The sequence below is a fragment of the Rhincodon typus genome, chromosome 21 (assembly GCF_021869965.1).
Source record: "Rhincodon typus isolate 14 chromosome 21, sRhiTyp1.1, whole genome shotgun sequence".
NCBI lineage: Eukaryota > Metazoa > Chordata > Chondrichthyes > Orectolobiformes > Rhincodontidae > Rhincodon > Rhincodon typus.
Genome location: NC_063352.1, coordinates 36,705,794 through 36,720,303, shown reverse-complemented (window position 1 = coordinate 36,720,303; position 14,510 = coordinate 36,705,794). Strand labels below are relative to the sequence as shown.

Sequence of the window (14,510 nt, the reverse complement as noted above, 5' to 3'; positions counted from 1 at the left end):
TAGGCAACATTGTCAGAGCGCCTCCGGTGAAGCGTTGGTGTTCTATCCCAGTTGTTATTCATATGCTTCAGTTGGCTGGGGTGGTTAGCATCACTTCTGGTTCTGTTTTTCAATGGTTTGTATATTGGGTCCAGTTCAACGTGTTTGTTGATGGAGTTCTGGTCGGAATGCCAGGCCTCCAGGAATTCCCTTCTGTTAGGCACATAAGCCAAACTGAGGGTCAAGCTAACTGACCTATAGTTTCCTGTCTTCTGCTTCCCTCCATTCTTAAACAAGGAGTTACATTAGTCATTTTCCAGTCCTCTGGGACCCTCACTGACTCCAGTGATTCCTGAAAGATCACGACCGATGCCTCCACAATCTCCTCAGCTCAAATTCCCAACTATCCAACCTTAAGCCTTTAAATAATCACGATATCTCAGCAGCTACCAATTCATTAAGCCACACTTTCTTGACCTTTGATAACCTTGTCTCTTTCCCTAGAACTGTTACATTTCATCATCCTAATATTCCACAGATATGCCCCTCATCAACATCACAACCCTTTCTTTTTCTCATTTATTCCTTGGTGATATCATCCAAAAGCATGGTGTCAACTTCCATATGTTCATTGATAACATTAAGCTCTACCTGGTAGCCCCTCCTCTGCTTCTAAATCATCCGACTGCTGTTCGGACATCCAGGATCAGGTAAGCAGTTATTTTGTCCAGTTAAATATTGGCATGGTGGTGGTGAGTGTCTTTGTTTTCCAACACAAGCTGCTTTTTCTAGCTACCAACTCCAGCTCTTTCCCTTTTTTCAGGTGGAACTAGACTGTTCACAAACTGAATGTTTTACATCACTCTGAAAATAGCTTCTTACTATGCACCTATACCGTCATTACAACTGCCTGTTTCCACTTGAATAACTTTGCCTGATGACTATCCCAATGCACTTTTTACCAGCTGTCCATGTTCTATCTTCCATAAACCTGAGATCATTCAAAGTTTTGGCATACATGGCAGAGTTAAGTCCCACTCACCAAATAACACATCAATATTAAATTTCTTGTCTTTTTCAACCATTCCATAAAGTGTATCCCATCTCAAGTTCTCTAACTACCTCCCTACATAGCACAGATCCTGGCCTTTTTGAAATTCCAGATTGTCATCACTCCGGTCTCCACCCTTGGAGAGTCTGCCTTCCAAATCTATGATCTCTATCAACAGAAAGGTCAAGCAGCAGATATATAAGAATACCACTAATTGTAAATTTCCCTTGAAGCCACACACCATCCAGACTTGGAAGAATACTATTGCTCCTTCAAAATCCTGGAGCTTCCTCCTTAACAGCACTGTGAGTATACCTGTCCCAAGGATGCAAGAGTTTGAGAAAGCAGCTTCTCCAGCACAGTTAGGGGTGGGGAACCTATGCTGGTTTAGCCAGGAACATGCAGTGTCCCATGAAAAATTTAAAAAGGTTGTCGATAGGTTTCAAACTCTGGAATTCCCTCCATAAACCTTTGCCTCTCTACTATTTCTTCCCACATTTAATCACTCCTTAAAGTCTACCTCTTCAACACAATTTTTAGGTAATCTGGCCTAATATAATGTTATGTGCCTCATTATGAAATGTTATTCCATAACGTCCCATAAACTGCCTTGGGCCTTTAACGGCGCTATATTAATGCAAATGACTGTAGCAACGATAGATTTGTAGTCCTGTCCCAAAGTTGCTATCTGTAATTTAAATCAGTGATGTTTATCAAGTAATTTCCACACGAGTAGTTGGTGATGTGGGGGTGGGCGTGTTGTCAGCAAGAGGGACGAGATCTAGTCAATCTGCCCACTGCCCTAATAATGAGAGGATATACCCTAGGATTTGAAAAGCTACAAAAAAATAAAATGACTGAATCCCACTTCGAATTGTCTAAATGAAAAGAAACAATGGCATGGAACTTTGTGGCTACCTGCTTGGCAGGCACTTTATCCTACTTTTTCTGAGCAATTCTTTCTTTGTGGTAGGTGGGCAGCATCACGCCTACCCCATGTTAATAGACAGTGTGAATTCAGCAAATTTCTATTCCTTTCAGAGGAGAAAAAAAGAATGTTGTTTTCTGTGGTGCTCCAAGGATGGGGAAGCCGATAATATTTTAACATTGGAATTCTCGGGCTTGTGTTGCATTTCCTTGAATTCTCCGGGAGTCCGTTCCTCACTGGTCAAGATCGAAGGTTTCTCTTAAGTACACTTGGTAAAACGCAACGGTAAAATAGGACCTGAATGCTGCCTTGAAATGTGCAAGATGATATGTGGTGTCTCTTTAAAGCAGAGTTGGAGTAAGTGGGCGGGTGGGGGTTGGATTTGCGTCTCTCTGTGTTCTCAGCTGCTCCAATGTCACAGAAGCTGTTGCTTTTCCTCTCGGCGTTGCCAGCCCGTCAGCTGATGAGCCGCTTCACCCCACACACGTAGTGGCGTATGCAGAAACATATCCCCCCCACCCACCTTTAACGGACCACTGCCCATTTCCTCCCCTCTCAGTTGGCCCCGGTAGCGTCCTTCTTCCTAATCTGCAGAAGCAAACCGGACTCTGGTTGCACCCTGTCCGGGGGCTCGGCCAGGACCGGGGCATAGTCCTTTGTTTACATGCAATCCCGGTCCCGGCGGAAGGAGGCGGCGGTGCTGCGAAGGCACCAGCTGTTTCCCGCCATTTACAACCATCTGATAGAGCGATCAGCTGGAAACACACACAGAGAACCAGAACTCAGCCAGCCTTTTATTTAAGGCGATTATTATTATTTGTGCATAATTATTTTCTCCAGGTGCAAGACATGGAATATTTCGTGGTGCCGACTCAAAAGGTACCTTCATTCCAGGATTTCAGGAAGAGTGAGAAAGAAGTGATAGGAGGTCTCTGTAGGTGTGTACTTTTCTCTCCCCATTTATACATTTTATATATATCTCATTTTTCTTTTGCTACTAACAAGCGAGGCTCCATCTGCTGTCTGCATGGAGGAGCTTGCACAGCCCCAGGAGGGAGGTGGGCATGCGGTGTTGTTGCTGCTGTTTGCTGAGTGACGGGGCTGCAGCGGCCAGGACGGGTTCCACGTGGATTCGGGGTTTGGAACGCGGCGGCTCCAGGCAACATTCCAAAGCGGAATGGATACATTCGGAGGTTCTAAACACACCCACGTGGGAAGAGCTGCAGCCACGTTCCCTGAGCTGGCTAAAGGAGGGACAGGGGAAAACCAAATTTCCGATCATTCCTTCCCACTCCCCTTCCCTCAATGGTTGTCCAAATAAAACTCCTCACCCAGGGGCCCACGTGCGTCCAAAGTGGTCACTTTCCGGGTGGAGTTTGCGGGTGGGTGGTCGAATTAAAATACCTCCGTAGAGGGTGTTGGAAAGATATCCCCTTCTACTCGACTGTTCAGGTGCAACATGAAGCATTGATCGGCTCTTCCGTCCCCGGGGTTGGGGCCGAGCAGCGCTTTGGGCCTGCCTGTTCCTCTGCAGCCCAGCTCGAGGTAGCGGGCGTGCGGCAACCTGGGAGCTGTAGTCCATTTTGGCCGCTCGGAATTGTGGGAATTGTAGTTTTCTTTTGCCTGCTGAAAGATTCCACTCTTAATTATATTTAACCCAATCTATCCCCTCTGCTCATCAATATTCTAAAGGATTGCAATTGTACGAAGTTTGATGTTTAAATTATTTTGAATATACTAAGATTGAAAACGAAATACTGTGGATGCTGGAAACACTTAGCAGATCTGACAGCATTTTGGAGACCAAAAGTGTCAGGTCGACGATTTTCGTTAGAATTCAGTCATCAACCTGAAACATTAACTCTTGTTTCTGTTGCCTCGGGTTCTGCCAAACCTGCTGAATGTGGAGCAGGGAGCCCTGTTGGGCTGAATGGTCAGTTTCTGTGATGTAATTTCTACAAGTGTCTGGAATTCCAAACTTTTTTGTTTGTTGTTGAAAAAATTGTATGGGAGTGTCAGTATGCCTATTGGATTACTAATGTCATCTCATCTGAGGACCGATAGTTACACCTTGTCATTGCAACCATTGACACCTGATTGTACAGAATCGGCAACAGAAAAACAGGCTAATTGGCTCATCTGGTCAATGTCAGATTTTATATTTACACACAGTCCTTCTCCCTCATATATGCATTAATCCTGTTTTTAAATCTACCAGAGTCACCAAGTTCACAGCATAATACAACCTATGCTACATTTACCCTGGGAGTATTTGGTTTGTGAAGGTGGAGATTTAGCTTTAGTCAGTATTTAACCTGTCTCGGGAGTGATTGATGGGACAGTATACAAGGAACATTACTTTGTACCTAAATCATGTTGTATCTACGCTGGGAATGTTTAATGAGACAACTGTTGATTTATTATTGTCACATGTACCAAGATACAGTGAAAAATATTCTTTTGCATGCTATCCAGACAAATTGTACCTTACATAAGTACATCAGGGTAATAGAACAGAATTCAGAATGTACTGTTACAGCTGCACAGAAGGTGCAGAGAAAAATCAATTCTAATATATGAGAGATCCATTCATAAGTCTGATAACAGCAAGGAAGAAGCTGTACTTGAATCTGTTGGTACATGTCTTCAAACTTTTGTATCTTCTGCCTGAGGAAAGAGGATGAGAGAGAGTATAACAGGAGTGGGAGGGGTTTTTGATTATGTTGGCTGCTTTCCCGAGGCAAGGAGCGGATGGTTTTCGTGATGGATTGGGCTGCGTTCACAACACTCTGTAATCTCTTGCAGTCTTGGACAGAGCAGTTGTATACCAAGCTGTGACACATCCAGATAGAATACGATTTATTGTGCATTAATTAAAAATTGGTAAAGGTCATTGTGGACGTGCCGAATTTCCTTAGCCTTCTGAGGAAGTAGAAGCGTTGGTGTGCTTTATTGACCATAGTGTCCACATGGATGGATCAGGATAGATTGTTGGTGATATTGACTCCTAGGAACTTGAAGCTTTCAACCATCCCCACCTCGGCACCATTGATACAGACAGGGATGTGTCCTCCACTCCACTTTCTGAAGTCAATGACAGGCTCCTTTATTTGCTGACATTGAGGGAAAGATTGTTATTGTTACACCATGCCACTAAGCTGTCCATCTCTTTTTTCTAATTTGCCTTGTCGCTGTTTGTGATCTGACCCACTACAGTGGTGTCATCAGCAAATTTATAAATGGAGTTAGAGCTGAATTTGGCCATACAGTCTTGAGTGTATAAAGGGCTGAGTACACAGCTTTGTGAAGCTCCAGTGTTGAGGATTATCGTGGAAGAGTTGTTATCACCTATCGTTAGTGATTGCGGTCTGCGGGCCAGGAAGTCGAGGATCCAGTTGCAGAGAGGGGCAGCAGAGACCTAGGTCTCGGAGTTTAGAGACGAGTTTGGTTGAAATTATGGTGTTGAAGGCAGAGCTGAAGTCAAATACGAGCCTGACGTAGGTGTCCTTGTTATCCACATGTTCCAGGGATGAGTGTAGGGCCAAGGAAATGGTGTCTGCCATGGACCTACTGCAATGGTAAGCATATTGCCATGGTTCAATGCAGTCTGGGAGGCTGGAGTTGACGCGTGCCTTTACTAACCTCTCGAAGCTCTTCATAATAATGGATGTCAGAGCCACCGGGTGGTAGCCATTAAAGAACATTGACTGATTTTTTCTTTGGCACTAGGGTGATAGTAGTCTTCTTGAAGCAGGTGCAAATCTCACACAAGAGGAAGGAGAGGTTAAAGATGTCTGCGAATACTCTTGCCAGCTGGTCTGTGTAGGATCTGAGAGAGGGTTTTACTGTGTGAAAGTGTTCACTGGACCTTTAAGCATGAGACTTGTAGACATTACTCGTACATGATTTTTTTCCATAATGTTTTCATTCTGCATGTGACAGTAGCACCGTTGTGGTATTTTGAAGCATCCTCTTAGTGTTTGGTACCCTTGTATTGTTTCCTGGAGTTTAGAACAGTCACAGTACAGAAGGAAGGTATTCTTTTCAATATATCTGTATCTGCTCTCTGTGAGAGTTACTCAGTATCACGCGTCTGCATTTTCTCCATTGGGCATGCTCTTTTTTTTATTTCATCAGATAATTATCCCATTCCTTTTTGAAACACACAGTTTAAGGTGCCTCAGCCTCACTTAGGAAATGCATTCCAGATTCTAACCAGTGGCTTCATAAAAAAAATTCCTCATGCTGTTTGTTTTTTTTCAATTACCTTAAGAAAGTATCCTCTGGTTCTCAATCCTTTCACTGACGGGAACAATTTCTCCTGATCTGCTTTGTTTAGATCATTCATGATTTTGAACATTTCTGTTAAATTTCCTCTCAGACCTCTCCTCCCAGGGAGAACAGCTCCAAGTTCTCCAATCTACCCTTGTAACTCAAGGGGATGTAGTATAGTGGTTTGTGTTAATGAGTGAATGACATTTGCTCTGCCCAAAGGCAGTTTCTTAGCTCGTTGAAGCTAATTTTTAATCTTCAGCAGTTTTCTTGGCAGTTCTGTCAATTTTGGTTTGCCATTACCTTCTGCTCTGTGACAGAGTTAGGAGGCCTATTCCAAATTGACCTCAGCAAGAATGGGAATTAAACCATGCTACCGGTGGTGTTTTGAATCACAGCTAATGGAGCTAACTGGCCCCCAACAGTAATCTTAGCAGATTGGTCATTAAAAATTTACATTGAATTTCAGTATTCTAGTAAAAAAACGAAAGAATTGCAGACGCTGTAAATCAGGAACAGCAACTTCTGTTTTTGTTCAGTATTCTAGTAATGCTCCATCAGAGGAACTGGGGAATTTAAACAAAATTACCAGATTTTTATTTTGTAAAAATCTGAGATTCTCAAATCTCCTTCAGAACAGAGTGCATGGAATTGGGGCTAATATACTAGTAAGGATTGCAAATTGGTTAACAGACAGAAAGCAGAGAGGAAGGATGAATGGATAATTTTCAGTGTAGCAAGCTGTTACTAGTGAGGTATTCCAAGAATTGGTGCAAGGGACAACATTTCACAATCTGCACAAATAATGTGGGTGATACCCGTGAGCCAGACTTACTGTCAATCCCAAATTGTCCTGGAGAAAGTGGTGGCAAACTCCTTCTTAAGCTGCAGCAGTCCTTGGGTGTGGGGACACCAACAATGCTGTTCGTATTGGAGTTCCATGATTTTGATGCAGCAACAATAAAGGAACAGTGATATAGTTCTCTAGGGTGGTGAGTGGCTTGGAGGAGAATTTGCAAATAATGGTGTTCCTGTGCACCAGCTGCCCTTGTCCTTCTAGGTGGGAGAGGATGTGGGTTTGGTGGGTGTTAAAGGAGTCTTTGTGAATTTCTGCAGTGCATCTTTTAGATTGTGCACATAGCTGCTACTGTGTATTGGTGGTGGAGGGAGTGGATGTTGAATGCGGTGGTTGGAGTGCTAGTCAAGCAGACTGCTTTGTCCTGGATGCTGTTGAGCTTCTTGAGTGTTTTAAAAATGTATCTATGCATGTAAGTGAAGAGTATTCCATCACACATGGTAGACAGGCATTGAGGAGACAAGAGATGAGTTACTTACTGCAGAATTTCTAGTCTCTGACCTGTTCTTGGAGGTACTGTATTTGTAGGGCTAGTCCAGTTCAGTTTCTGATCAGTGGCATTTCCTGGGATGTCTATAATGGGGATTCACTGATGGCAAAATCTTGAATATCGTTGTTAGATTCTGTTGTTGGAGTTAGCCATTGCCTGGCACTTGCATGGTGTCAGTGTTAATTGCCTCTTGTAATTCCAAACCAGGATATTGTTCAGGATTTGCTATAACAACCTGATAGAAATTTATAAAATAATGACAAGCATAGATAAGAGTTAATGGTAGCTGTCTTTTCCCTCAGATGGGGGATTTCAAGACTAGGGGGCACATTTTTAAGGTGAGAGGAGAGAAATTTAGAAAAGACACGGGGGCAAACTTTTTGCACAGAGGGTGATTCATGTGTGGAATGAACTTCCTGAGGAAGTGGTGGATGTGGGTACAATTACAACTTTTAAAAGACATTTGAATAATTACATGAATAGGAAAGGTTTGGAGGGATATAGGCCAGGAGCAGGCATATGGGACTAGTTTAGCTTGCGATTATGTTTGGCATGGACTGGTTGGACCAAAGGGTCTGTTTCCGTGCTGTATGACTCTATAAGGACACAACTGCTTTAGTATCTAGGGAGTTATGTATGGTGCTGAACATTGTGCAATCATCAGTGAACATCCCCATTTCTGATGAACGAAGGACATTCATGAAGTGGACTACCCTGAAGAATTCTCACTGTGACATTCTGAGGCTGAGGTGATTGATTTCTAACAACTACAACCATCTTCCTTTGTGCCAGTTTGATCCCAACCAATGGAGAGTTTCCTCCTGATTCCCATTGATGCAGCAACAATGATTTCAGTTTTGCTAGAACTCCTTGATGCCTAATTGACCGAATACTGCTTGATGTCAAGAGCAGTCACTCTCACCTCCTAGAGTTGAGCTCATTTCTCCATGTTTAGACCAAGATTACAATGAGGTCAGAAACCAGTTGTCCCTGGCAGAGGTCAAACTGAGTGTCAGTGAGCAGGTTATTCCTTTGCAAGTGCCATTGAAAGAACTGTCAACAACTCCTTCCATCCATCTCTTTTTTGATGATCAAATGGAAACTAATAGGGTGGTAATTAGCTGTGTTTGATTTGTTCTGCTTTTTGTGAACAGGACATACCTAGGTAATTTTCTACGTTGCCAATGTTATAGCTGTACTTGGATAGGACATGGTTAGTTCTGGAGCACAATTCTTCAGTACTATTGCTAGAATGTTGTTATAACTCATTGCTTTTGTAGATTCCAGTGTCTTCGTCATTTCTTGATATGAGTGAATCAAATTAGTTGAAGACTTGGAACAATTTTAATTTTCCAAATTTACTAATATGACACAAAACTTGGTGGGATTATAGATTTTGAGGAGGAAGCAGGGTCATTTCAAGGGGACAAAAGAGGGCTAAGTGAATTGGCTATAGACACAAAAGATGGAATATAGTGCAAATAATTATGAAGTTATCTACTTTGGTTCTAAAAAAAAACAAGGACAAACATTTCTTAAATGGGAAGCGGTTGGAAAGTACTTGGTGCCAAAGGGATCTGGGTATCTTGTTCAGGAGTAGCTAAAAGTTAGCATGCAAGCACAACAAGCGGTTAGGAAGTAAATGATTTGTTGGCCTTCATTACAAGGGAATTTGAGTACAGAAGTAAAGATGTCTTGCTGCAGTTGTGTAGAGTCTTGGTGAGACTTCACTTGGAGTCTTGTGTACAGTTTTGGACTCCTTATGTAAGAAAGGATACACTTGTACTGGAGAGAGTGCAGCAGAGGTACACCAGATCAATCCCTGGGATGGAGGGGTTATTTTATAAGAAGAGATTGAGTTATTCTGTAGAGTTTGAAATAATGAGATCTCATTGAAACTTGTACAACCATCCTGTAAGAATTCTATATCAAAGATTTCCTAAGTATAGTGAATCTATGACCAGGAGACAAACTCTCAGAATAAGGGGTAACCCATTTATGACTCCGTTTAAGCTGAATTACTTAACGAGTAGTGACTTTTTGGAATTCCCTCTCCTAAAGCTGTGGAAGATCAATCATTGAGCACAGTCAGGGCAGTTTCTGGAGACTAATGACATCAGTGATATGGGGTTAGTGCAGGAAAGTGGCATTGAGGTAGATGTTCAGCTGTGATGTAGCTGATTGACAGCGTTGATGGTCTACCTCCACTCCTTTGTTCAGGGGAAGAAATTGGCCACCCTTATATGGTCTGGCTGACTTGTGATTCCAGACCCACAGCAATGTGGCTGCCTCCTAACTGCTCTCCAAAATGGTCAAGCATGCCAGTCAGTTGCACCAAATTGCTGCAGAAATGTCAAAACTATGAACGTACCGACATCTCATGGTACGCAGAAGCTCAAGAAGGTGACTCACTTCCGCGTGGTCAAAGACCATTTATAATGGGCTGCCCTTGCCAGCCCAGATCAAATCCAAGGAATGAATGAGAATGTCTTTGATCCCTGTCCAGTTCTAGTAAATGTTCTCTGTATCTTTGCCAATCCATCCCAAAGTGGTGCCCACAACTAGATGCAAACCTCCAGGTGAGACTCAGCCAATTTTAAGGTGATTGGAGGAAGGTATAGGGGAGATGTCAGAGCAGAGTGTTGGGCGTGTGGAATGTGCTGCCGGCAGTGGTAGTGGAGTCAGATACTTTAGAGACTTTTAAGCGACTCTTGGATAGGCACATGGAGGATAGTAAAATGTAGGGTATGCAGGGTAGATTGATCTTAGTAGGATAATAGGTCGGCACAACATCGTGGGCCAAAGGGCCTGTACTGTGCTGTCCTGTTCTATGTTCTATGTTCAATGTTTTCTAAACACTTCTCATAACTTCCTTACTTTTGTTCTCTGCCTCTATGGCTGTATTTATAAAGCTCACAGTGTCTTGGTAACTGCTTTCTTAACTTTTTCGGACGTCTTTAAAAAATTTATGCATGTAGACCTTCTCTGGTTCCTCAGTGAGAAAGGGGGAATGCCACACATTTGAGCCTTGGTCATTAATACTGACCAAGAAAAGCAGTGGGTCCTCGTACTGAACCCTAGGGAATTCCACTTTCTCCACCCTGTACCATAATCATTCATCTCTGCTCTTTGTTACATTTCACTCAGCCAGATTTGTATCTATGTATGGCAGAGGCTAAGGAACAGATTAGAGTGAGAGATGTTTAATTGTTGTTGAGTGAGAAAATTGTGTGGTTGAAGAGCACATGTCAATTTATGGCTGAAATTTTGAATATTGCAGAATTAAGCTTTTTGGTTTAGTAACATTCCTTTTTTATTTTAAAAGGAAATATCAATTTAAGATGATGGAGATATTGCATCTGCATGTATTTCCTGTTGACAGTTGCCATTGTAAATTCATGTTTTACATTTCTTGGGCAAAAGTGTACAATGTGTCTCACTCTAAGTTGTAACACCCTTGTGTGCTCCACCATCCCTAGCAGGAAATAATAATTCCAACCTAATCACTTAATAGAGACAGTTTTCATTATCAATTTTAATATATTTTTTAAAAAATCCCAAAATGATGGCCATGGTACCTTTTGTTTTCTGACTCTGCTTCCTCAACTCCCTGCTTCCTGTAAAGGCTCCATTCCATTCTCATAGTTTGTCTCCAATGCATCTGTTCTGATGCTGCTGCTTTCCACAATGGCACTTCCAACATGTCTTCCTTCTCCCTCAGCTGAGGATTGAAAGGGCCCTGACCAATGTTTAATCCATTCCCTGCACTTCTGCCCTGAACCCCCACCACTACACAGGACATAAGGGTTCCCCTTTGTCCTCACTATCCACCTTTTGTATTCGAATGATCACCCTCCACTAATTCCATCACCAACAAACTGATCTCCTCTTTCCCTCTCTGTCAGCATGTCAGGGGGACCATTCCCTCCTTAACAACTTGGTCTACTCCTCCAATCGGTCCAAACACGTCAATCCCTTCCCACGCAATTTCACAAGGTGAATCACTTGCTCTTTTACCTCCTCTGTTCTCCAGGCCCCAAGTACTCATTCCGTGTGGAGCAGCATTTTTACTTATACTTCTTTCAATCTAATATTAAACAAAGAAGCATAAATACTGGGGATCTGAAACAAACAAAACCAGAAATTATTGAAGAAACTCAGCAGGTCTGGCAGCAGAGAGAAAACAATTAACTTTGAGTCTTGTGACCCTTCCAGCAATTTCAGTGTTTGTTAATCGTCACTTAAGTGAGCAACTGCGAGAGGAATTAATGTAAAGTGAGTGGGAGAATAATGTTATAAATGTCTTGGTATTTTTTTTCCAGCCTGGCTAATATCCCACTGACCCAGGAGTCACAGAGAGACCAGGAACGGAGGATACGAAGAGAGATCGCCAACAGCAACGAACGCCGCAGAATGCAAAGCATCAACGCTGGGTTCCAGTCCCTGAAGACACTGATACCGCACACGGATGGGGAGAAACTCAGCAAGGTCAGGCACAGACTGGTCCTCACCTCCTGTTTGTAGGAGGGGTCAGTTTGGAGAGGGTTGAGATACATAGATAAGCCACTCTGAATCAGACAATGGGTAACGTCGCTTGGAATTGGAGAGGGCGAGGGTAGGGGCTTAATTTAAATATATTCTCCCATGTATCGGTCAATGGATAATACAGCATGGGTTTCAATGGTGAAAAAGCCAATCAGTCCAACTGAATGATGGAAAAAAGGCTTTCATTGCTAAAAATTGACGGGGTCCTGTCAACTATTTAAAATAATGTATCATTGGAGAAAATCCAATGAGGCAGTTTACTCCCAATGGTTGGTGATATTTCAGTTCTGTCATGAAGTTGGAAGCTGCTTGGAGGCATCCAGTTCATGCCCATGTGATTTCTCTTCCCCACAGGCAGCCATTTTGCAGCAAACAGCAGAATATATCTTTTCACTTGAGCAAGAGAAAACGCGGCTACTTCAACAGAACTCTCAGCTGAAGCGTTTCATTCAGGTAGGCACTCTGTCTGGAAATGATGGGGGAGGGAATGACATGGTGCTGGCTATTGGCCGTGTTTTCCTGGCATACCAGCGATGCCGCTAGACACAGCCCGTGCTGAATCAATGTGTTTGTGTGTCTTGGTTGATTGTGCCACCGCCAAATTTGATTAGGTTCTTGTGGTTCATGCTGGTGGTGAACTGCATCGTGCACCTACCAAAGGCTCTTCATGGTGGGCACATGTCGCCTTGCAGACAACATGTGCTGGGCAAAGGAGCAACAACCTTGACAATAGGATGAAGGGCAACTCATTGAAATTTGCAAGTCACAAATCTGGCCTTACTACATAGGACTGTTTAACTGGCTGCTGCATCAAAGACTCCAGAGAGTCAGTGAAAAATGTGACTTTAGCAAACGCAAAGAGGACAGTTGACCGTAGCTATAATGAATACTCATTGTGTATCTCTGTTTGGATGGTGAGTGCTCCTTGAAGTCAGTGCTTTACACACAAATAGGAGGAGGTCATTCAACTCTCAAGTGTGTTCCACTATTGCTCCATATTCCTTGGTTGTCATGAAGCATTTCTTGATATTGGACTTGACTGAAGGTTTTTTATTCATTGTATGAAGGCATCACTGCTAGGCCAGCATTTATTGTTGAGAGGGCATTTAAGAATCAACCACGTTGCTATGGATCTGAAGTCACATGTGGGCCAGACCAGGTAAGGTTGGCAGATTTCCTTCCCTAAGGGACATTAGTGAACCTGATGGGCTTTCTTTGTAATGATTAATCACCAATGGTTTTCATTAGACAGCTTTTTAATTACAACATTTTTTATTGCGTTCTATTTCACCATTTATCATAGTGGGATTCTGACCCATGTCTCCAGAACATCAGCCTGGGTTCCTGGATTACTAATCCAATGACATTACCTTCCTGATGACCCCCGCCTCCCTGCTCCTAGATTTTTGACAGATACATGTGATTGATGGTTACAAGGTGTTTAACAGTAATTGTGTGTAAATACTGTGTCTGAAGAGACAATAGTCAATTTAAATACAGCAATCTTCCACTAATAGCAATGAGGTACATGACAAGATCTCTGCTTGGAAGATAAATATTGGCTAAGACAAATGGGAGAACACCTGCCCTGGAGTGTCAGCCTGGATTTATGCTTAAGATTTGAGTCTGTGAACCCACAACTGTTTTGACTTTGAAGGTGATTTGGTTCGCTGGTAATACCCTCACCTCTGAGTCGGAGTTTCATCTGGATTAGCTGGCTCTAAGTTTAACAGGGCTTTGTCTTCCAGGAGTATAGTGGTTCCTCCCCCAAGCGGAGACGAGCAGAGGATAAAGATGAAGGGATTGGCTCCCCAGATGTTTGGGAGGATGAGAAGCTGGAGGACCTGAAAAGGGAAATGATTGAACTTCGGCAGCAGTTGGACAAGGAGCGTTCAGTCAGGATGATGTTGGAGGAACAGGTTGGTAGAACTTGCTTTGAAGCTTTTGCACAGATGCAAGCAGCGCTAGGTGCAGTTGTAAGGCACACAGGCCAGCAAGTCTCAGATTTGGTCTTTGTGCTGAGTCCACTGATTACAGTTGCTTTAGCACCCTGACTTAGAGAGAATGCAACATGATCCCCTTGCATGATCACTTGGATATTGGCCAGGGACGTCAAGTTGGTTGCAATGCCTCATACTATCCTTTTATTCCATTCGTTCATGAAGTTGGGCATTGATGGCGAGGCCAGTATTTATTACCCTTAAGAAGGTGATGGTGAACTGTCTTCTTGAATACAACTGATTGACATACTGGGCCATTTTGAAGGGTGGTTAAGAATCAACAGCATTGCTGTGGGTCTGGAGATGCTTGTACACCAGATAAGGATGGTAAATTTCCTCCACGAAAGAGCATGAGTGAACCAGATGGGATTTCACAACAATTGGCTGTT

At 43.0% G+C, this 14,510-nt stretch overlaps 1 protein-coding gene across 2 annotated transcripts in view; it reads left to right on the top strand.

Moving 5' to 3' along the window:
• The window catches only part of tfap4 (transcription factor AP-4 (activating enhancer binding protein 4)), a 35,814-nt gene that overhangs the window by 17,049 nt on the left and 4,255 nt on the right, over positions 1–14,510 (top strand). For both annotated transcript variants that reach the window (XM_048609737.1, XM_020531832.2), the window contains exons 2-5: positions 2,799–2,896; positions 11,899–12,064; positions 12,476–12,574; positions 13,870–14,040. In XM_048609737.1, the coding sequence (XP_048465694.1) occupies positions 2,799–2,896; positions 11,899–12,064; positions 12,476–12,574; positions 13,870–14,040 (534 nt within the window). The remainder of the gene's footprint in view (positions 1–2,798; positions 2,897–11,898; positions 12,065–12,475; positions 12,575–13,869; positions 14,041–14,510) is intronic.